A 23,193-nucleotide genomic window follows, 5' to 3' on the forward strand; every position below is an offset into this window, starting at 1 on the left:
GCCATCCCCGTGACCTTTGCACTCTGCCCCCCTTCCTTCCCCTCCATCTGGACCCACCCGTTTCCCCTCCCCTGATCTGCGGATTCAATCCAGACAACTCCAGGAACTGAGGGGCCAAGTTCGGGAACCCCTACTCCCGCCTTCCGCACCAGGGCCCCCCCCCCTTTCCTCAGCTTGTGCCCCTGGCACCTCTCATCCAGGGATCGCTGCACTCCACATCAAGCTGTCAGTCAACAGCATGTGCCCAACTCTGTGATTTGTGACCTTCGGCAGGTCTTTTAACCTGCCTGGCCTCAGTTTCCCATCCGTAAAATAATGGGGTTGGACCTCTGAGAACTTTTGCATCCCTAAAGCTATGATTCTATGAAAGGCACAAGATAAGAGCTGCTAAGACCTTTTCCACTCCATATTCCTTTGTTCTAATAGCCTCTGAAGGAAGGGAAGGGAAATAAGCATTTATTAAGTGCCTTCTGTGTGCCAGCCACTATGCAAAGGACTTTTTACAAATATTACCTCGTTTGATCTTCACAACTACCCTAAGAAGTAGAAGTTATTAGCACCCTCATTTTCTAGATAAGAAAACTTAAGTCAGATAGAAGTTAAGGGACTTGCCCAGGGTCCTACAGCTAGTATCTTGAGGTCACAAACTCAGGTCTTTCCTGACTCCAGGCCCAGCTCTCCACTGCTCCAAAAGGATACGGAGAGGATAATAATATTATCCAGAAGGGATAAAAATAAATAATAATATTCTTTCTGCAGATATTAGGATAATTGAACTGCATAACTTACCCCTTTACTCACAGTCCTGAGCCTCTTGCTTCCAGTAGCCCCAGTATCTCTATTCCTTAATATTGATAGTCCCTCTTTTTGCTCCCATGACTCAGTTCTACACCTATACTTTCTTTGTATCTATAGGACTAATCTTCAACCTTCACACAGTACTTGATACATGTAAATGCTTGTTGACTGACTGACCTTAATATCCCATCCCAAAATCATATGATCCCTTGAAGTTCCTATCTCCTTTCCCCATAATGATAATATCCAGTGACCATAAACCATGATAACTTCCTATGTTAGACCTGTATTCATCCCATATGTTGTGCTTCTTTTCAAATTTCTTCACTTTTGCCTGCCCTAATCCCAAATTCTCATGGATGTCTTATAAATATCATTTCTTCTCCACTTCACCTCTGGGCCCCACCAGTTTCCCACTATCCTTTCCCTCTCATCTGACCCCATGCTCATCTTTCTAATGAATTGATTTCAGCATGGATCTCCTTCCCAAAGTTACCTCTTTCCTCTCATTCATCTTGACCTCACCCATCTTCAACCATTTCATTCAATTATGATCATTAGGTCGCAGCTCCACAACTTCATCCTGTTCATTTTTGCCCAAAGAACTATAACTGTTCAAGGATTTAAAGCTAGCTTCCAGTAGCAGATCTATCACCAAGTTCCCTCACTTTGAGTTCAAAAGAATTGAAGTCATCAGTTCCTCTTAAAAACACATATCACTGCCATAAATGTATTTATGAAGCACTTTCCTGTGTATACTCTTCATATGTGGTGCTTTGTACTTCAGAATTTATATGCAGACATTGCCCCATGTTTTGTCTACAACTTCTTCCTGTGACTCTAATCCTGTGAGTATTTACCAATCTACTTACACTGGAAAAAAGGTCTAGGTTGGGGAGTGGCAGAACCTAATCAATAATTAAGAGTTAAAGTCCATTGAAATGTTCAGTTCAATTATGATTTCTCTCCATTGCTGATGAATTTACTCCAGAGGTGATTTTTACAGCAATAGTAGATGCCTTTGTGCTTAGGTATTGACGTTCCAAATTCAGGAATTAACAAATTCAGAGAGGAGAAGGAGGGGGGAAAGCCAACACCTTCATTCACAGTCAAAAATAATACTATAAGAGGTGCATAAAACAAGAAACTTGTTTCTGGTGCTGATTTCTACATATGTTAAATAAATGTGCCTCCCCAAAGGTAATGATTCAGTCCTCTACTTTAAATATCATGGTGAGTGTTACTCCTTGGCCACTGAGCATTTCTGGCACTGAGGATAAACATATATTTAGGTCATAGTATATAGTTAGCATGTATGGATTTCAGGCTATTACTAAATCATCACAATCACTGGGGAAAAGATGTAAGTATCATGTCCTTGGACTGAGTCAGTTTTTATGTAGCTTGAGGAGAAGATGTCAGCCCTCTACCTTGGACTCTGCAGTCCAAAAAACATTAATATACTCTTAACAAAAATCAGCATCCTAAAGCAATTAATTCATCTGGTTGCTATTCTATTCTTTATTCAATCCTGTCACTAAGCATATAATTAATTGCCCTGCCCTAGCCCTACACCTTAGTTTTACTTTTGCTCACTGACTCAACACCATTCTTCTGCTACTATCATCTGGAATCTTCCCTTAGTGAGTAGGAGGAGGGAGTAGAGCTAGAGTTAAGAACCAGGTGAGGCAATGGATCTTAGAGACTAGAGCTAGAGACAGATCTGTTTTAATGGAAAGGCTATATAATAAAACTCAATTTCTGGCCATTCCTCAAAGTACTTTAGATAACTGAGGCCTGAAAGGCATAGGCAATATAGAAAAGGCAGGCAAAATTCCTTAAAATATGAAATAACTAGGGAGCAATTGCAAGGTAATATATAATCAATTCAATTCAAGGTTACAAGCATTTATTAAGAATGTGTCTAGATCAGCGATGGGCAATATTTTGAGCTTGGTGTGTCAAAATTCTCCAAAAAACCAAGCATAACTCGGGTGGTATGTCACTTTGAGAAAAAAAAACATAATTTCGCGATGTTTATAGTTTAAATAACAAAAATGTATAATTGTAACATATAACTGTAATATTTAATAAACCAAAATAGGCAAATTAATATACGTAGAATTGTCATCTATAGTGCAGAGAGTGTCTACACTACACTACAGCAAATGTTTCATCCTTGGCATGTGGCCCCATACTTCTCTATATACAACCACATGCAACCAAGTGTCATCGAAAATGGCTACACGTGTCAGTGCTGACATGTGTGTCATAGGTTTGCCATCACTGGTCTAGATCTATACACTATGACCAGGTAGAATTTATGCCAGGAATGCAGGGCTGGTTCAGTATAGAAGAACTGTCAACATAATTGACAACATCAATAATAAAACAAAAATCATATAATTATCTCAATAGATGCAGAAAGGAATGTATGGATCCAGTGAGAGAATGTATGTCAAAGCATTTGAAAACTAAAATATGATAATGAGTGATAGTAAGACTTTTAATACATAGATTCACAATGTTGAATCTGGAAGTCTCCTTTTAGAGATCACTGATTATATACCTCTATAAGCCAGGAAGTAATTTTGGAGCGAGATGTTAGGGAAGGCTTTCTCTTGAAGGAAGTTATGCATAGGGATCAAGAGAAAGGAAACAAGATGATGGTAGTAATAGAGAATTGTAAGGTGACTGACTGTCACAGAGGACAAGCTTGTGAGTAAAACATGCTCAGATTGGATAAGTGGAAGAGCAGAGGTTAATTGAAAGCAGTCAAGAAGGAAGGGACTGGTGGGGAGTTTAGTTTCTATCCTACAAATAATAAGAAGCATTGGGGTCTGAATTCCAATTTGCATTTATGAGCTCAGTTTGAAATTGATATACAATATTATTTATCATTCATTTGGTCCCTGTGGACCCATGCTTTGATAAGATTTTAGTTACTAAACAGTTATTAAAAGCTTTTTGCATATTGTTAATTCAACAAACATTTAAGTACCTACTGTATGGGAGTTATTATTACTCTCACCCCAATTATTATGATGTAATAAATATATCCATGTGTATATGTATATATATACACACACACATATATATATATATACACATATATTTAATTCAACAAATTCTTGAGAGTTTCCTATATAGACATATTATACTATCCTTAAGGACAGTAAAGAACAGGGTAAACATTAGGGTCTAGAAGTCCATCACATCACCCACAGTTATTTTCAGTTTGTTATTTTTGTTACTCATATCATGGGAAGAGTTCATTTGTTCATCTCCCTGGTAGTCTGAGACACCCATTCACATCCTAATTGCCTGACTGATCACTGTCAGGAGTCTTTTAAATCTCACTCCCCATTGACAAGAAAAATTAGCCCTAATGAATGTGAGAATTGGATGAGAAACAAACATTTTGGTAGCAAGATGCCTTTCACACATTCAGTTCTTAGAGTTGTTGAATAAATGAATGAATTGATGAAATCCCCTCAATTGAAGGGATCCATAGAATTGCCTTCAGGTACTTTTTGTTGATGCTGCTGACATCACCTCATTGTACCCTGGTCCTTGTGGTTTTAATGTAGATAAAAAGCAAAGGCCTATAAGGAATGAATGTAAGCAAGACAAAATATGCTCAGTGCTTTTAAAACAAAAACAAGGTACTGAAAGCAGCTAGCCAAGATCTTCTCTGGGCCAAGAACTATATTGTTGCAGCTCATAATCAAAATGATGCACAATAATTTAATGGCTTATCCAAGACTGAATGTCACTCTGATATGACTAACCAATACCAAAAAACCTTTCTCCTTGGTTTTTCTCTTCCAGTGCTATCTTTATATCATACATTGTAACATCTGTCATAAAGTTATAATAACTCTTCCATTGAAAGTTACAAGTAACTTTTATTATTTTGGTAGTATTTGTTATTTTACTTTATAGCATGTTACCTTAGAAGGAGACTAATTACAACAAAATAACAAATGTAGAGATGTATATGTATATACATAGTATGTATCTCCCTTTAAGGTTTGCTAAAGGTTTTCCTTGCAGTTCTTTAAGAAGGGTAGAATGTGTATTTTTATTCCCATTTTAGCAATGAGAGAACCGAGGCTCTGGGAATGTTAAGTGATTTGTCCACAGTAGAATGACTTGTAGGAACCCAGGTCCCCTCACTCTAAATCAAACAAAAAAATAGCCAGGACAATACTATTAAGATCAAAATCAGAATATTCTGTAAATATGTTATAGGGCTCACTACATTGTTACAGTTTTGAAATATGGATAGTGTACTACCTCATTAAATTTGGCCAGTTTTACATTTTAAAAAGTATTTTATTTTTCTCCAATTACATGTAAAAATTATTTTTAATATTCATTTTCTTAAGATTTTAAGTTCCAAATTCCTTCCCTCCTTCCTTTCCATCCCTCCCCACACAGTAAGCAATCTGATATAGATTTAGCATGTGCAATCATCAGTTTTACATGTAATTCTTAAGAAATACACATGAATTGTCAGTATAAGATTCTGAGCCAAATGGTGTTCCAGAAATGTAATAGCATTTTCACTGAACCAGCAATATATCTCATGAATAGAGAATCTTAGAATTGTCTGGAGCAAAGCATGCTCTGGGGCATTCCTTTAAATGTTACCAAGATTCCCTAAAGGCAAACTTAAAGACATGTGATGTCTCTCCTTATTCATGGCAGTCAGCAGTGAAAATGTGCCCCCACACAGCACATAATGTACCACAGTGTAGTCCAGCTGTTTGAAGAATATCAGATTAAGGTTGTTTGTTTTTTCCTTTGTTACAAGAGAAGGCTCTCTTGATCAGAGAGGGGGAGGAATAAATCTGGAAATGACTGATGTAAAAACAAAAGGCACCAATAAAACCTAAAAATATCTACCCAATTTAGAAAACAGTGAATCTTTCTTTCTACTGCCTTTCTTACGCATATATCTGTTCATGTCTTTACTCAGAAATCTTTGGTTGTTCCCTGATGTAAAGAGGGGAAAGGAGTGCATTTCTGGCTTTAGGAATAGAGTAAATCAAGACTCAGATATATGAGGCCAAGATATGCTTTGGGGATGGCATATAGCATGAATAGAGGAGGGTAATATGAAACAAGGGCAGAAAAATAAAATGGTACCAGATTGCGGAGGACCTTACATGGTAGTTAAAGGAATTGGCCCTTTTCTTAGTGGCCAGTAGAGAGCCTTCAAAGATTCTAGAGCAGTGGAGTAACATGATCCATATCTGGGTATAAAAAAGATTATTTTGGCAGCTATATGAAGGAATTGGAGGAAGAATAGAGTGAACATGAGAAGACTTTTAAGAAGGCTCTTCCAATAGTAACTTAGAATTTGATCTCCATAAAAGTCTTTTTCACATTTACAGTGGAAATCGCTCATTATTCTCAAAGAATATGCCAGGGGAATGTGTATAGAACAGGGGTCAGCAACATATGGCTCTTTCTGCAGGAGTCATAAAGTCAATTTTTTTTCAGGGGCTGTTACAGGAGCGCGCACTGTGAGCACTGTACGGCTCTCACAAAATTACATTTTAAAAAATGTGGCGTTTAGGCTCTCACGGCCAAAAAGGTTGCTGACGCTTGGTATAGAACCTTCTTTAGTCTTACTATGCTAGAAAGACTTTCAGTATGGTTCCAGGAACAAACTTAGCTTTTTCTGAGAAATAGATTAGCTAGGGAGCAATGAGGTAGCTCAGTGGATTGAGAACCAGGCCTGGAGATGGGAGATTCTCAGTTCAAATCTGGCCTCAGACATTTCCTAGCTGTAAGACCCTAGGCAAGTTACTTAACCCCCATTTCCTGTCCCTTACCACTCTTCTGCCTTGGAACTGATACTTAGGTTTGATTCTATAATGGAAGGTAAGGGTTTAGGGGGGGAAAAAAAAAAAAGGAGATTGGGTAGCTTCAGAAATCTACTCACCAGTAGGCTAGCAATTTGATGATGATGATATCCTTGCCCCTTGCATGCATGAAACAGAAAAAGACCAAATGATTTTCTGTCCTGTGCAATGGCCCCTACCCTTCCCTCCTCAGCTTCTACAGTAATGGTAGCGGAGTGGTAGAAAGATAGTGAAATGGGGTATCGAGGGTACTCAAGATAATGTAGATATTGATACTCTAAATATGGAGTCCTTGTCTAGTGACAAACAAATGGACATACTAGTGGATGGACTGAATTGTTCCAACTGGCATACTCATGATAACTGAGACCAGAGGAATTGCACAAAAGAAGCTGAATAAAGGTTGTCATCAGAGAGTTGTATGATAGGAAAACAACAGGGATAGCAAGAATGAGAGTTTACCAATGAACAGCCCAATGCTATAATGATATTCATGTAATGTCAACCAACCTAAAGGATGACTTCCAGCATGTTGAATGACTCACCCAATGGGAGATTTCTGGTAGGATGTAGACAAAAGGTCCACAGTATGAAATGGTATGGATGGGTTGTGCCTGCATTATTGGATGGAATAGCCCCATCTGTGGGATCACACATCCATCAGTCATTCAAAGTAACTAGAATAGCAGCAGTGAGAGGCATACAGAAGATGGGCTGTAAAGAGAAAAACAATATTTAGCTGATGAAACTAGTAATGAAAACAAATTCATGAACTTTTTGGTAAGCTTATGGGATCCAAAATGTGGTAACCTGGTTTTAGGAGTGATATCTCTATGAGTTTTGCCTGGCCCATGCCAGCAGCAAATTATTTTTAAAGAGCAAAAATAAGTTCATCATATTCATCCTATCACACTATAGTGTGTAATGACAAAAAATAAACAAGACTGAGAACCTCAAATTTAAACTCACTTATTCACCACTATGTAAACTGACCCTTACGATGTCAGTGTTCTAAAATGTCTTTGCCCCAAACTTTCCCTCATTTCAGGAACTTGATTTGAAATTTAGCCATTATTATCATGTTAGGTGCTCATACAGTGATATATTAAAGTGTATTTAAACTTGCAGATAAAAATGTGATTCTAGAAGTATTTGTTTTGGCTGAACAGATTGCAGTTTGTTATAAAATTCAACATATTGAATCTTCTTTGGAATGGAAAACAATCCACTTTTCCCTAATCTTCATGGCTATAATAATTTGGTTTTTGCTTTGTAGAAACCGCAGAGCCAGATTTTTTTTTACTATAATCTGTGTGTGTTATGTGTAGTAGAAACATGTCATTCAACAAAATAACAAATGCTTAAATCATTTTGTAACATGTACTCAAAATCCATTTTTATTATTTGTCACTTGTCATTAGTCCTCCTGCCAGTTTTCCTACATCTGTAATGAGAAGTTAAGTTTTCCTAGTTTGCAGAGGGAAGCATAGAAAAGGGATCCAGGATTTGAGTTTTAACTCTGCCCCTAACTCCCTGAATGACTTTGGGCAAGTCACTTCCCATCTGAGGACCTTAGTTTGCCCATCTGAAAAATGAGAGGGGTTATATTGGATGACACTTCATGTAAACCAGCTAGAAGCATCTTTGATTTTTTGGTGTGGGGTATGAAAATTTTCTTCATGGACATGGTCTTAAATTTCATATCAAAATGAAATCATCATCTTTTTTTCCTTTCTAAGCAAACAAGAAGTTTTTATTTACTTGGCTTCTGGATTCACTTTCCCTGTGGGACAAAACAGCTTTGTTCTATATGTTCAATGGTATTTTCACTGACCCATGTGATGGGATAGAGAACAGGTGCATTTGGTTAGGGATGACCCTAGACTGGATGTGTAGATCAGATTAAAACTCAACTAGAATAGATTCAAATCTGGCCTCAGATACTTCCTAGCTGTGTGACCCTGGGCAAGTCACTTAACCCCCATTGCCTAGCCCTTGCTTCTGCCTTAGGACCAATACACAGTATTGATTCTAAGATGGAAAGTAAGAGTTTAAAAAAAAAAAACTTATCCCTCTGTGGTTATCTGTGTTGTTTGAAGTTCCAGTACCTTCAGCACTTTGGGGGAGTAACTACATCAGTCAACTTGGCTTCTAGCAACTTCCAAATCCCTACAAACCTAAACCATGAGACCACCAGTTCATTGCAGTATTGAAATCATTGTGGGATAGGACAGGGAACAATTTTCAGAACTCCTCAGACCATCTTCTTTAGCATATCCCTAAGGGCAATGACTGCCTCAGCACTTGCTTTAATACTTCTCAGATCCATGATCCACATGATTCCATCTGAGTGAAAGTCCATTCCACAGATGAAGATTTTGTTCTAATATGCCTTATTATATAAACAGAAAAATATTAGAAGGTCCTAATTGACCAGGCTCTAAAACCAAGTATAGTTTTGTTTTTTTAAACCCTTACTGGTTGGTGTGTCATCCTTTGAAAAATCCACTATTTCATCAGTATGGATACTCTTTCCACTGGGACAGAATCCAAGCCTTAGTAGATATGCCTTAGGAGACATTCTCATGAGTTACCATGGCTCCAAACATTCCTTAATCCACTTTCCTTAATCTTCCTCACAGGTCTGATGCAAATCGTGTGTGTGTGTTTTTCTAACAGCTGAGTTGAAACCATATTAAAAAGCTACTTAGGATATTGAAATCAATTGATGCCATTCTTGTGAGATGCTTTAGATAGGCCTTTAATTTGTATGTTATATAAATGTAAATGTCTTCAAATAATTGTATACCATCTGGAAATGAGCCTTTTAGAATGTAACTAAGCAGGGCAGCTAGGTGGCACAGTGATAGAGCTCTCGCACTGGAATCTGGAAGATTCATCTTCCCAAGTTCAAATCCAGCCCCAGATACTTATTAGCTCAATGACTCTGGGCAAGTCATTTAACCCTGTTTGCCTTAAAAAAAATTTTTTTTTAATAAAAACTAGACTAGTCCTAAGACCAGCATAGTCCATTTCTAGGCAGGTCTTGAAATCCTTATTACCTTTGTAGGACTGCCAGAACTTGTATCCCACCCAGACTTAGAGCTTTGAAAACAGCACCCCTTCCCCAACACCATGATGATGATTGTGGTAGGACTTTAATGGAGTACAATGATATGTATTTGAGGGAATACAATAATATCTGAAAACTGAAAAATAATCCACTGTATTCAGTGATAGGTGATAGGTGATGAATGACTGGATATGAAGGCCAGGTCTGGGGTTAAACCTACAGTTACAGACGTGGAAAGAGAGTCAGCTTTACAGGAGACCAGCTCCTTGCAAGCAAAAGATAGTGAAAGAAAGAAAAGATAGATAAAAAGCAAGCACCTGAATGACTGGGAGAGATAAAGCCAGGCAGGTAAAATGTACAGCACACTATAACTAGGTCTTCCATTTATTATGACAAAGAGAAAGGTTTTGTTTTGTTTTTTTTTTAATAGAAAGTAGAGTACTAAGCAGGACATCATTTTTAGGGGTGTAACTTTCCCACAGAATATTGTTTGAACCCAGATCCTACTGACTCCAGACCTGGCAGCCTATCCACTATGCTACCTAGATGCTCCAAATCCGTTTCTTTGAAAGGAAAAAAATACATATACATACACACTCTCATATATCTTTATAGGCACATAGCAAAAGTTATAAATTTATCATTAAAATATGTATATATTTACCATTTTAAAAAATTCTATTCAAATAAAAGGGGGGACCCTGGGCAAGTCACTTAACTCTACCTCAGTTTCCTCATCTTTAAAATGAGTTGGAGACAAAATAGCAGATCACTCTAGTATTTTTGCCAAGAAACCCAAAAGGGGACCCAAAGATTCAGACAACTGAAAAACAACTAAACAAACAAAAAAATTTTATAATACATGTACCAAGATTATGGTTATAGTCCACAATGAGATTTTGTTCAAGCCAAATTAAGGATGAAGGACAGGAAGTGTAATCTGTATTCAGACTAATCAAACTAAGTAGTTATACTAACACCACTGAGGAAGACCTGTCCTCGCTTGAAAATCTCATTTACAAGTTTCTATTGACCCAGTAATACCTGTATGACAGTTTGAGAAGTTTCACATCATTGATAAATTAAGGTATGAACTCTATCTCCATTTGTATAAGGTTAAATCTTAAGGAAATGCAAAAAAAAAATTTTTTTTTTCTTAAACCTTTACCTTCTGTCTTAGGATCAATACTGTGTATTGTTCCCAAGGCAAAAGAGTGGTAAAGGCTAGGCAATGGGGGTAAAGTGACTTGCCCAGGGTCACACAGCTAGGAAATGTCTGAGGCCAGATTTAAACCCCAGGACCTCCCATCTCTGGGCCTGACTCTCAACCCACTGAGCCACTCAGCTACCCTCAAATCAAAAAAAATTTGGGGGGGGGGGGCAGCTGGGTAGCTCAGTGGAGAGCCAGACCTAGAGATGGTCCTAGGTTCAAATCCAGCCTCAGACACTTCCCAGCTATGTGCCCTGGGCAAGTCACTTGACCCCCATTGCCTAGCCCTTACCACTCTTCCACCTAGGAGCCAATACACAGAAGTTAAAGGGTTTAAAAAAAATTTTTTTTAAGAGATTGCTCCTCATTGTCTCTTCCATTTTGGTAAAGAGATGGACTTCTTATCAGATCCTTCCTGTTGAATAAGGGATTCATTTTGTAGCAGTTGGCCCCATGTCATGATGTGATCTGCCTAAGCAGAACAGAAAAATCTTGACCTGGAATCTGGCAAGGCAAATTAGCCATCACTGCTGCGCAGTCCTTTATAGGAGATACAAATATAAATTTGGGTTAAAGGCTAGGTCCAGAACTAACCTAGGAGATAAGCCCAAGTAAGTTTGTAGTATCCAAGTAGGCAGACTAGATTCAGGGTTAAGAGCTATCAGCAGACAAGTAGAGTTGCACTTACTCCCCCAGAGAAAGAACTGATAAGTAGAAAGAAGTTAAATTTTATTTTATTTCCCCAGTTACATTTAAAAAGTTTACATTTTTCAAAGAATATTGCGTCTCAAATTCTCTCCCTCCCTCCATCTCCCCAATCCCCTTGAGATGGTAAGCAGTCTCATATATATAGATTTTTACATGTACTATCATGTAAAACATTTTTTTCATATTAATCCTTTTGTAGAAGGAAATTCAAATAGAAAAATATTAGAAAAGTGGAAAAAGTTTGCTTTAGTAGAGATTCAGACTCAGTTCTTTTTCTCTGGAAATAGATGGCATTTTTTATCATATATATGATCTTTTTGTCAAATGATGCCTTCTCTAGTGTGGGGAAAGGAGGGAGATATTTGGGAACTTTAATGTAATAAATACATTTTTTTAACATTTTTTTTTCTTGGTTTTTTTTTTTTAACCCTTGCACTTCGGTGTATTGTCTCATAGGTGGAAGAGTGGTAAGGGTGGGCAATGGGGGTCAAGTGACTTGCCCAGGGTCACACAGCTGGGAAGTGGCTGAGGCTGGGTTTGAACCTAGGACCTCCTGTCTCTAGGCCTGACTCTCACTCCACTGAGCTACCCAGCTGCCCCCATAAATACATTTTAAATATTTTAAATTATATATAAATTATATATAAATTATACTAAACCTAGGGCAGAAGACATCCACTCTCTGCTCTGGTTTAATGTCCTTTGGAGTTCAGGTAAGAATTCACAAGCATGTATATGCCTGCTGCTACAAAGAAATACTACTCTGCAGTGGCAGGTACTCCTATATTTAGCATAAATAGAGGCTTAGGCTTTTGGGGATATCTTGACAGTCAAGGATCTCCAGCTCTTATACTCATGGGCCCTAAAAAGAAGGGGCAATAAGAGGTATCAGCTGCCTGCCCTTCCATTAAATTTAAATTTTAAAATAGGATTCCATTGGAAAATGGAATTTGATCAATGAATTCTTACTTTCCAAGCCTTTTGACTGTAATGTCTGTTTCATTTGTATTGTCCATTGTAGTTAACTTGTCTGTCATTGTCCTTTCTTGGCAGATTTGTGACCTAAAAGGAAATCTGAACCCAGCTGTGGCTTCCAGAGCTGCCTGAAACCAAAATTCATGCCTGAAAGTACAAATAGCAGTGTGCCATGGAGAACTTGGGATTACAGACGGTGACCCTCAGTGATGGGACAACAGCCTTCATCCAACAAGCTGTCAAAGGTAAAGGTTTTAGGGCAGCTAGGTGGCTTAGTAGATAGAGCAGCAAGCTTGGACATGGGAGTCTTTGGCCTCAGATGCTTCCTAGCTGTGTGACCCTGGGCAAGTCACCTAACCCCCACTGCCTAGCCCCTATCACTATTCCATCTTGGAACTGATACCTAGTATCAATTTGAAGACAGAAGGTTAAGAGTTTAAAAAAAAAAAGGTTAAGGTTTTGGGAACCTTTAAACCTAACAGCAAGACAAGTTTAGGACTGAAATTGGACCATACCTCGCCCGGAATTTGGCTGTAATATCTGCTCTTCTATTCTCTGATTCCACTGGCCCTTGTAGGCTAATTTGAAAGCGTGTATCAAACCGACCAACTCTGCCCCCTGAGCACTCATGGTAGATGGTAGAGATGAGTACCAGAGGGTCTCAGATGTTGTTACAACTGCTGAACCAGTAAATCTCTGATTGTCTACTAAGTATTATGATCCATCTGTGAAAAGTGTCAACTTGGGATTTTCCATGGAACTATCGGATAGATCATCCTTTGTCTTATGCACGATGTTAAGTGCATCTTCACAGATGTGTAGACTCTCTCCTTCCAGAGGTAAATCTAGAATCAAAGTTGCAGGATTTAAACTCTTGCACCGGTGAAATGTGATGTTTTCATTAGCCAACAGGATTGCTTGGTATTGTGATAACCTTTGGGAAGTGAAAGCTTGGAGTGTAGTGTTCCTTAGAGTAGATTCCACTTGGTGTGGGGAAAATACTCTCAGCTCACCCCCTAATTCCAAAGAAGATGATTTCCTAATCATGATGGCTACAGCAGCAATGGCTCGAAAACAACTTGGCATTCCACAGATTACTGGATCTAGCTTTGAGCTATAATATGCAACAGACCTAAGGGTATTTCTAATTACTTTGTGAGAACACTAGAAGCTATCCCTTTATCCTCGTGAACATAGAGTAGAAAAGGTTTGTCATGATTAGGGATTCCTAGGGCAGGTGCTAATAGAGTTGGCGCTTTGAGCTTTTCGATGGCATGGATATGCTCTTTAGTTAATTTCAATGGCTCTGGAACTTCCTTCCTGGTTAGCTCCATCAGAGGTTTAGCAATGAGAGCATAACCTGGAATCCAGTTTCTTCAAAAGCTCCTTACTCCTATGATTGTCCTGAGCTGCCTCTTGGTTCTTGGCAAGCTCAAACTCTGTATGTCCGGTGTTCTCTTCTGGGAAATACTCCTAGAGCCCTTTTCCAAGATGAATCCCAAATACTCCACTCTTGATTTTACAAACTGAAGCTTGGGCTTGGAAATTTTATGACCTCGCTTACCTAGCTCTTTAATCAAGTGCATGCTGTCTCTATGACAGATTTCAGCAGATGGTGACATTAGCAGGATATCATCAACATAATGCACCATCTTGCTCTCTTGGAAAGTGATCGACTCAAGGTCTCTCTGCAAGACTTGGCAGAAGACTGAGGCTGAATCTGAGAAACCTTGTGGCAAACGAGTCCACAAGACGGACTTGCCTTCCCAAGTAAAGGCTCACTGTCTCTGTGCAGGGGAACAGAGAAATGGGCGGAGCAGAGATCAATTACTGTAAACCAAGCAGCTGTGTTTGGTATAGCTGTTGTGATTTGAGACGGACTAGGAACCACAGCATAGGTTTTCTGCACATGGTTATTAACAGCTCTAAGATCTTGTACCAAACCATACCATTGAGTCTTCCCATCAGGAGTTAGTTTGGCTGTGGGGCACTTGGTTGCAGAGAGCACTAAAGCCTCCTACGTGGCTCCTACATCTTCCCTGCTGACTATGTGCTTCAGAGTCAAACTATCACAGCACAATTGAAGTGCAAATTCAAATCCTCTCAGGCACAGAAAGCAGGATTTGCTGTATGTCAGTTCTCATTCTCTACCTGCTCTGTCTTCACTTACTATAATACCAATAATTAACATTAAGGTTTTAACTTTATTTTCTTCTTCTATCCTAACAATAACCATATGAAGTAAGTAGAGTTGTCCAATTCACTGATGAGGAATCTGAGACTGAACAAGTTTAAGGGACTTGGCCAAGGTTATATAGCTAATGTCAGAAGTGAGATTTGAACCCAGGTCTGTCTTCTTGACTAAGTACTTTTTTAATTATACCATAACTGCTTCTATTTAACCAGAGAATCATGATTTAAATCTGGAAGGGACCTTAGAGACCATCTAATCCAGCTCTTTTGTTTTTTATTTTTTAAAAAACCCTTACCTTCTGTCTTGGAATCAATACTATGCATTGATTCCAAGACAGATGGAAGGTAAGGGCTAGGCATTGAGGGTAAAGGTCACACAGCTAGGAAGTATCTGAATCCAGATTTGAACCCAGACCTTTTGTTTCTAGGCCTGGCTCTCTAACCACTGAGCCACCTAACTGCCTCTCTCTCATTTTAAGTGTAAGAAAGTTGAGTCCCAGAGAAGGCAAGACACATCCAAGGGACAGAACTAGATTTCAAATACATGTCCTCCAATTCTAAATCCAGTGTCCTTCCCACTCCAATGTCTCTTCTGTATATACTTGGTATTTCAGTGTTCCTGTGAGGCAGCTCAGCACTCTGCATACTGTAAGATTGATTGGTGATTGTGCATTTGTTGAGTCCTACTACATGGTAGCCCAGGAAAGGTGGGAAGGGAGCAAGATACAAAGAAACATGGATTTTACTCCTTACTCTCTGGCATCAAGGAGCTCACAGCATGCTTGAGGAGATAACTATGAGTTATTATTATGTAGTAATGAAAGTAATCTCCTATGAGGTTTATGGAGAGCTAGCTCATTACCCAAGAGGTACCTCATCTCACTGAAATTATGACTAGTATTTGACAGCAGGCTGTGCTGGTTTCTAGGGGAATGGAGGAAAGGTAGGGATCGCCTACTACCGTGGTGTAGTCAGGGAAGAAGGGAAACTTGAGCTAAGCTTTAAGAATTGGATAGAGAGGGAAAACCAGACACTATGCAAAGGAACAGCTGAGGCTTCAGGGAGGAAGACCCAATGTGACAGCCTTAATTAAATGTTTGCTTCTTTAGATGTTGATTGTTTCCACATGGAATTTAAGAAAGCTCAATGATGATATTTGAAAGCCACTGAGCATGTTGAGTTTATAATTATTAAAAGCAAGGTCTGGACTGTAATTTCTTTTTCTTTTCTTTTTTTTTAAACCCTTACTTCCTTCTTAGAATCAATACTGTTTATTGCTTCCAAGGCAAACGAGCATAAGGGCTGGGCAATGGAGGTTAAATAACTCAGCCAGAGTCACAGAGCTAGGAAATATCCAAGGTTAGATTTGAACCCAGGACCTCCCATCTCTAGGTCTGGCTCTCAGTCCACTGAGTCACCTAGCTGCCTCAAAAAGCCATAATTTCTGAAAGGAAAGAGAACAGATCAGTAGGACCATGTTGTCATATTAAAGGAACCACTTAAATCCAAAAGCCTGGATGTTCACAACCGAGTGAAATTAATTCTTGATAACTACCCAGACAACTGAAATATTTCTTGGTAAAGGTAGAGATGGAATTGAATAAACGGAAAATCTGAGTTTGGGGTGTGTTTAGTTTTTTATCTTTCTGAGGTGATCTTTGGCTACAATTTTATACAAAGCTACAAGTGCTCTCATTTATATGTATGTAAAGAAGAAAGGGATGCTGGTTGAACAATTTAAGTCACCCTGAGGATAATAGGTTTGGAAAAAGATGATGGATAGCTTCTTGTGATTAGCATAATCAGGTAGGCCAGAGAAAGAAATTATGTTCAGAGGAAATAGATGTTTGAGCATTTACAACTTTTTTGCTTTGTCCCCTTTGGCTCTAGTTCTTTAGCCCCTTTTCCTCCTTCCTCTTCCCATCAGAACCTTTAGAGTGCCTCACCCCAGGGTAAAGAATGGAATATAATGCTTTAATTGCTTAATACAGTGCTCCTAATGGTTAAGTGACTTTGAGACAAACTACATTTGCATTTATCATTAGCCATATGACTAGAGAGCCTATAATATAAAATTCTAATATGAAAATCGGAAACTTTGAAAAGCAGAAATATAGATAAAAAAAGGCATTTTTCCCAACCATATTTTGGGATAAATACCTTTTTAATGTGTTTCTTATAAATTACTAATCTAATCCATAATGTGTATGGATAGATCCATGTTAAATTTAATTTCAGAGAGCAGTGTTACAGAATCACAGAATTCGAGAGTTTGAAGGGAATTTAGCAGCTTAGACCAATCCATATATCAAAGAAAGATCCACTGTGACATACCTGACAAAGGATTATCCAGCCTCTACTTGAAGACCTGCAAGATAGGAGAAATCAGCCATTCTGTGGCTCCCAGAACTGAACACATAACTCTGGATGAAGCGGGATTTTTTTTAACCCTTATTTTCCATCTTAGAATGTGGTAAGTGACTTGCCCAGAATCACACAGCTAGGAAGTATCTAGGGTCAAATTTGAACCCCAAACCTCCCATGTGTAGGCATGCTCTCAATCCACTGAACCACCTAGCTGTTCCCTCCAGATGAGGTCTTTTTGAAATTATCATGCAAAACACACTTCCTCATTGGTCATTGTTGTAAGAGCACATTCATACAAACCAAAACCCTAAAATAAAACCATAAATACACTGCTGTGAAAGAAAGTATGCTTTGATTCATATCGATACAACTCCAGTACTTCTTTCTCTGGAGGTAGATAGCATTCTCCATCATAAGTCTTTCAAGATTGTCCCAGATTATTGCATTGCCAAGAGTAGCCAAGTTTTCATAGTTGATCCAGACAATGTCTTAAAAGAGTTATTAAGGTCTTAAAAGAGTTATTACCTCCCTGTTCCTGGAAGCCACGCCTCTCTTAACACAGCACAATATTGCATTACTTTTTATTGCTGCTACTACATCACACTGTTCACTCCATTGATTCCTGTTTACTTTTATTAGATTCAACCCAATGCTCTATCCTGTCAACATCCTTTTGAATCCTAACTCTATCATCCAGTAGCTAGCCATTCCTTCTCATCTTTGTGTCATCTTCAGATTTGATGGACATACCATCTGTACTTTTTTCCAAGTTATTGATCAAATTTGTTAAGCAGCACAGGGTTAACCAGAGATCACTGGGATCCTCCACTGGAGACATACTGCTACCCCATCACAACCTATAGGGACTACACCATGCTGAATCCATTTGATTGCATTGTTATTTAATCAACCTTTCTCCATAATCTTTACAAGAATAGAATGAGATAATTTATCAAAAACTTTGCTAAAGTCTAGGTAAATTATATCCATAGCATTCCCCTCCTCTACTGGCTTAGTAACCCTGTCTAAAAAGGAAAAGAGGTTAGGCAGGATCTGTGCTTTTTCTTTTTCTTTTTTCATTTTTTTTTCCTAAACCCTTACTTCCATCTCGGAGTCAATACTGTGTATTGGCTCCAAGGCAGAAGATTGGTAAGGGTAGTCAGTGGGGGGTCAAGTGACTTGCCCAGGGTCACACAGCTGGAAAGTGTCTGAGGCCAGATTTGAACCTAGGACCTCCCATCTCTAGGCCTGGCTCTCAATCCACTGAGCTACCCAGCTGCCCCCTGTGCTTTTTCTTAAATTTTTTTTTTTTATTTTTCTCCTTATTATATGTAAAAATGATTTTTAATCCTTTAATCCTTTTTTCTAAAGTTTTGAGTTCCAAATTCTCTCTCTTCCTCTGACCATTACTCCTTCCCTGCCCTCCTTCCTCCCTGAGACAGTAAACGGTCTGATTTAAATTTAAGGCATAACCTATTCTTGATGAAGCTGGTTTAGTCTCTCATCACCTCTCTTCATATAAATGTTTACCAGCTATCTCTTTAATGACTTCTTCTAGAATTTTCCTAGGAATTGAAAAGTTAAACTCAGTGGCCTCTTGTTTGCAGCATTCTTTTTGAAAATGGAGATATTTTTCCTTCTCTAATCTCATGGTACCTCTCCTGTTTTTTCCACAATCTTTCAGATACCCTTAATAGAGGCTCAGCTGTCCCATCTTCTGTCTCTTTCTTTAAAAACAACAACAGCAATAGCCCTTACCTTCTGTCAGTACTAAGTATCAGTTCCAAGGCAGGAGAGTGATAAGGACTAGGCAACTGGGATTAAGTGACTTGCTCGGGGTCCCATAGTTAGGAAATATCTGAGACCGGATTTGAACCTTCTGACTCTAGATCTGGCTCTTCATCCACTGAGCCACCTCACTGCCCTCTCTCCTTTTTCATTCCCATCCACCATGTATCCTTTTTTCTCCTCTCTCTTATGTACATAACTAGGTCACAGAACTGTGGACAGCCAAATAAATATTTCCATCTTGAGTAACTGTGACCATGTAAGGCTTCTTTCTGAAATCTAGGTTGAATCTGCTTCTCTAGAACAGTGCAGAGCACTTCAGTGTCTCTCCTGAGAGAGAGCACTTCTCTGATCTCTCAGGAGAGACATTCTGGGCATCATTTCACTACCAAAGATTCTGAAGTGTTATTTCAAACTTACTTAAAGATTTCCATCTTTAGTTATTCATTTCCTCTTCGCTATTTCTATTTCTCTCATTTTCCAACATTTTTCTTGTTATTTTGACATTGTGACTTCATCTACCAGCAGGGACTTCTCAGGGGCTTTTAGAACAGTTAGCAAAACACATTCTGTACTTGCCAAGACAGACAAGGTCAAAATGAAAGGAACATCCAGTTGTCTTTTAGAGGAGATGAGAGGACAGAGTTACTCAGTACTTCATTTCAGAATTGGAATGAACCCCACAGGTTCTTTATTCCAAACCATAACTGAATAGCATTCTCTTTTACAACATCCCCCAAAACCAATTCTCCCAACATTTGCTTGAAGATTTCCAATTATGAAGAAACCTTGGTCTTTCCAGGCAGCCCATTCAATTCGATTTCCCTCTCCAAACTACTTTTATCTCGTTGCTCCAGCCAAAAGCATTTGTTTGGGATTTCTCTGTATTTCCCATCTTGCATTAACTACCTGATCCCTATTTTCCTGAATAAAAGGTATTCAAGTTCTAAACCTGAAACTTATAAAGAAAGCAAATCTTAAATAAAATGAGCACCCTTCAGTTATCTAGTAATAATTTTCCCTTTCTTACTGGGACTCTTTCAGCAATACAATAACATTCCTACACACATATTCCCACATACTCTCCTCTCTTTCTCTCTCACAACCACAAGCACACACAGTGCTCTTGTACTTACTCTTTTGCAACATTTTCCTGATTGGACTGAAACAAAGGAAAGCAAGAATTTTAGGAAATCTAGATTCTGATTAATATTTCTACTGCTTGCTATGTGATATTATGTAATTCACTCCCCTTTGACATACTGTGGTAAGGATACCAAAGATTAATGAAAATTATCAAGGATAGCAGTTGATGAAAACCTAGTTCCTTACAAAACTCTTCCCCAATTTAGAGTCAAAATAGTAGTGGATAAAAAAGGAAGAATCATAGGAGTAAATATGGTAACCTGATGATCTAAATAGTTAAGCTTTATTTGTGAAAAGGTTAACCTTGGGTTTCTATCCTTGGCCCTTTGTTTCTCTCATCATCTCGTATGGGTTCAATTATCTATATGTACATGACTTTGAAATCTGTCAGTCTAGCCATTAATCTCTCTCCTGAATTCCATTCTTCTGTTACCAGCTGCTTAATGAATATCTCTACCTAGATGACCCATCGGTATCTCAAACTCAGTATGTCTAAAATGGAAAGTATTCTCTCTTTCCCCCTCACTTTACTTCTCCCAACTTCCCCATTTTGTTCAGGGTTATCACCATGCTTCCAGGCCTTCAGATATGAAACTCTGGAATCATCCTAAATTGCTCCTTTTTCTTCACTTCCTATGTATATTTGGTTGACAGATCTTTCTGCCTCCACATCTTTGGCATGGGGCCACTATCCTGTTTCAGTCCCTCACCACCTCTCCCTTGGACTATTTTAAAGATCTCCTAATTAGTAATCCTACTTTCAATCTCTCCTTTCTGCAATATTCTTTCTATATAACTGCCAAATTGGTATTCCTATAGGAAAAATTCACCCATGCATGTCATATCTTCCCTGTTCAAAAAGCCTCATTAGCTCCTTATTGCCCAAAAGATAAAATACATTTCACAATCTGCCTTCAGCCTATCTTTCTAGATTTATTTTATGTTATCACCCCTCACATTCTGTGTTCCAATTAAACTAGCCTTATTGCTATTTTCCTATGTAACATCCCATCTCCCACCTGTACCCTGAACCTAGAATCTTCTCCCTCCTCATTTCTACACTTGTAAGAATCCATTCAGAGCTGAGCTCATGTCACTTTTTACAGGAACCCTTCTCCAACCTGTCCATTTCTTAGTACTTTTCCCTTGCCGGAGCAGATACACTTTCATTCTTGTCTTTGTATTTTCAGCACTTAGTATAGACTCTAGCAAATACTAGGTACTTAATAAATTTTTGTAGAATTTAATTTAATTACTATGAACTGTTAGCTATTAAGAGTTTATCTTTCAGGAGCAGCTGGGTGGCTCAGTGGATTGAGAGCCAGGCCTAGAGAGAAGAGGTCTTCAGTTCAAATGTGGTCTCAGACACTTCCTAACTGTGTGACCCTGAGCAAGTCACTTAACCCCTATTGCCTAGCCCTTACCACTCTAATGTGTTGGAACCAATACACAGTATTGATTCTAAGATGAAAAATAAGGGATTAAAAAAAAAAAGCACCTTATCTTTCCCTCTCCTCAGTTATTTCAGTAACTTTCAGTTGCCTTGACTTTTGCCTCTTGGTGGTTACCTGGAAGGACATGAGAAGAGTGAATGATTTAAGAGTATAGAGTTCTTCCCTCATGAACATTCTCTATCCCAGGTTTCACTATGCACAGGCTGGGGAGCTGGTTATAGGGGAGGGAAATGAGCATCAGGGCCCTTCCCTATATGATTGAAAAAGAGAAACTCAGTCTTGCCAGGACACTATTATTAGGCTAACCATTCCTTAATCCATTAGACCACTTGTTTCTTAATCTTTGACTGACTTTCTTTCATTTCTATTGTTACAGGAGAGAAGCTACTTGAAGGTCAAGTGATTCAACTTGAAGATGGAACCACAGCCTATATCCATCAAGTGACAGTGGAGAAAGGTGAGAGAAGGCCTTCCTTGTGCTAAGGGCAGCCTGGAACAGATCCTCACAGCTAGGACTGTCCCTAGGCCCAGAGACAAGCTGCCCCAGGAGATAGGCTTGAACTGAGACCTGAGGCAAGAGAGTCATTGGTCACATTTCTTTTGTTTGTTTGTTTGATTTTATAGAATCTCTCTCCTTTGAAGATGGACAACCTGTACAGCTGGAAGATGGTAGCATGGCCTATATACACCGCACACCCAAAGGTGCATGTCAGCGGGGGCCTGGAGGGAAAGGGGTTGATATAGAGCCAAACACTATCTTCACTCCTAGGAGTTTGCAGGGGGCTAGGGTAAGTGTGGGCATAGGGGTGGCAAGATCACACAAGGTTTTTACTGTCACAAAACAACAATATCCCTTAATATCTAACTGGGCACAGGGTATGATTTGATACTCCCTCTGACTTGTTGTTGGATCCTTGTCCTCTAGGGAGGTGAAGTTTAGAAATCACTGATGATGTTCATTTACCCAGCAAGGTTTATTAGAAAACCTTGTCCTGAGAAAGGGGCAACCCAGTGATGCCCCTTTAGCCTAGAAATCTTGTGTCCTTTAGCTCTAGGTAGAAAGAAAGCCATCCCTGAGCCTGGAGAGTCCTCCAGAGGAAAGACCCTTTTGACTAAGACATTCATACTAACCTTAACTCAGTAGTTGCTGCTGTGTGCCAGCCATGCTTGTTTTTTATTTCTCCATAGAGGGCTATGACCCTAATGCCCTAGAAGCTGTCCAGTTGGAAGATGGCTCCACTGCCTATATCCACCACCCAGTGGCCATGCCCTCTGAGGGCACTGTCCTAGCTGTACAGACAGAAGTGGGCCTGGAGGATCTGGCAGCAGAGGAGGATGAGGCCTTCAGTGCAGAGGCCGTGGTGGCCCTGGAACAGTATGCCAGCAAGGTGAGATGTTAACTGTCGGCCGAGGAAAGCCAGCTGCTCAGCTCCATTGCATCTTTCATTGTCACCCTCTCCCCTCCTCTCCTTCAAGACACACTAGCCTCCAGCAGAACAGGGGACATGGTTTGGGTTTGGGGGCTGAGCATAGCTTAGCTGTCTTGGTATCCCAGAAGGACTAGACAGTAGATTCATGTTCACATACTTTGTAATGGCTGCTAAA

At 39.1% G+C, this 23,193-nt stretch overlaps 1 protein-coding gene across 1 annotated transcript in view; it reads left to right on the top strand.

Annotated features, from left to right (window-relative positions):
* The window catches only part of ZNF76 (zinc finger protein 76), a 41,632-nt gene that overhangs the window by 5,253 nt on the left and 13,186 nt on the right, over nucleotides 1-23,193 (top strand). Inside the window, exons 2-5 of the mRNA XM_044674243.1 lie at nucleotides 12,719-12,885; nucleotides 21,965-22,045; nucleotides 22,213-22,290; nucleotides 22,777-22,976. Coding sequence (XP_044530178.1) covers nucleotides 12,813-12,885; nucleotides 21,965-22,045; nucleotides 22,213-22,290; nucleotides 22,777-22,976 — 432 coding nt within the window. The 5' untranslated portion in view covers nucleotides 12,719-12,812. The remainder of the gene's footprint in view (nucleotides 1-12,718; nucleotides 12,886-21,964; nucleotides 22,046-22,212; nucleotides 22,291-22,776; nucleotides 22,977-23,193) is intronic.

The sequence above is a fragment of the Gracilinanus agilis genome, chromosome 4 (assembly GCF_016433145.1).
Source record: "Gracilinanus agilis isolate LMUSP501 chromosome 4, AgileGrace, whole genome shotgun sequence".
Taxonomy (NCBI): Eukaryota; Metazoa; Chordata; class Mammalia; order Didelphimorphia; family Didelphidae; genus Gracilinanus; species Gracilinanus agilis.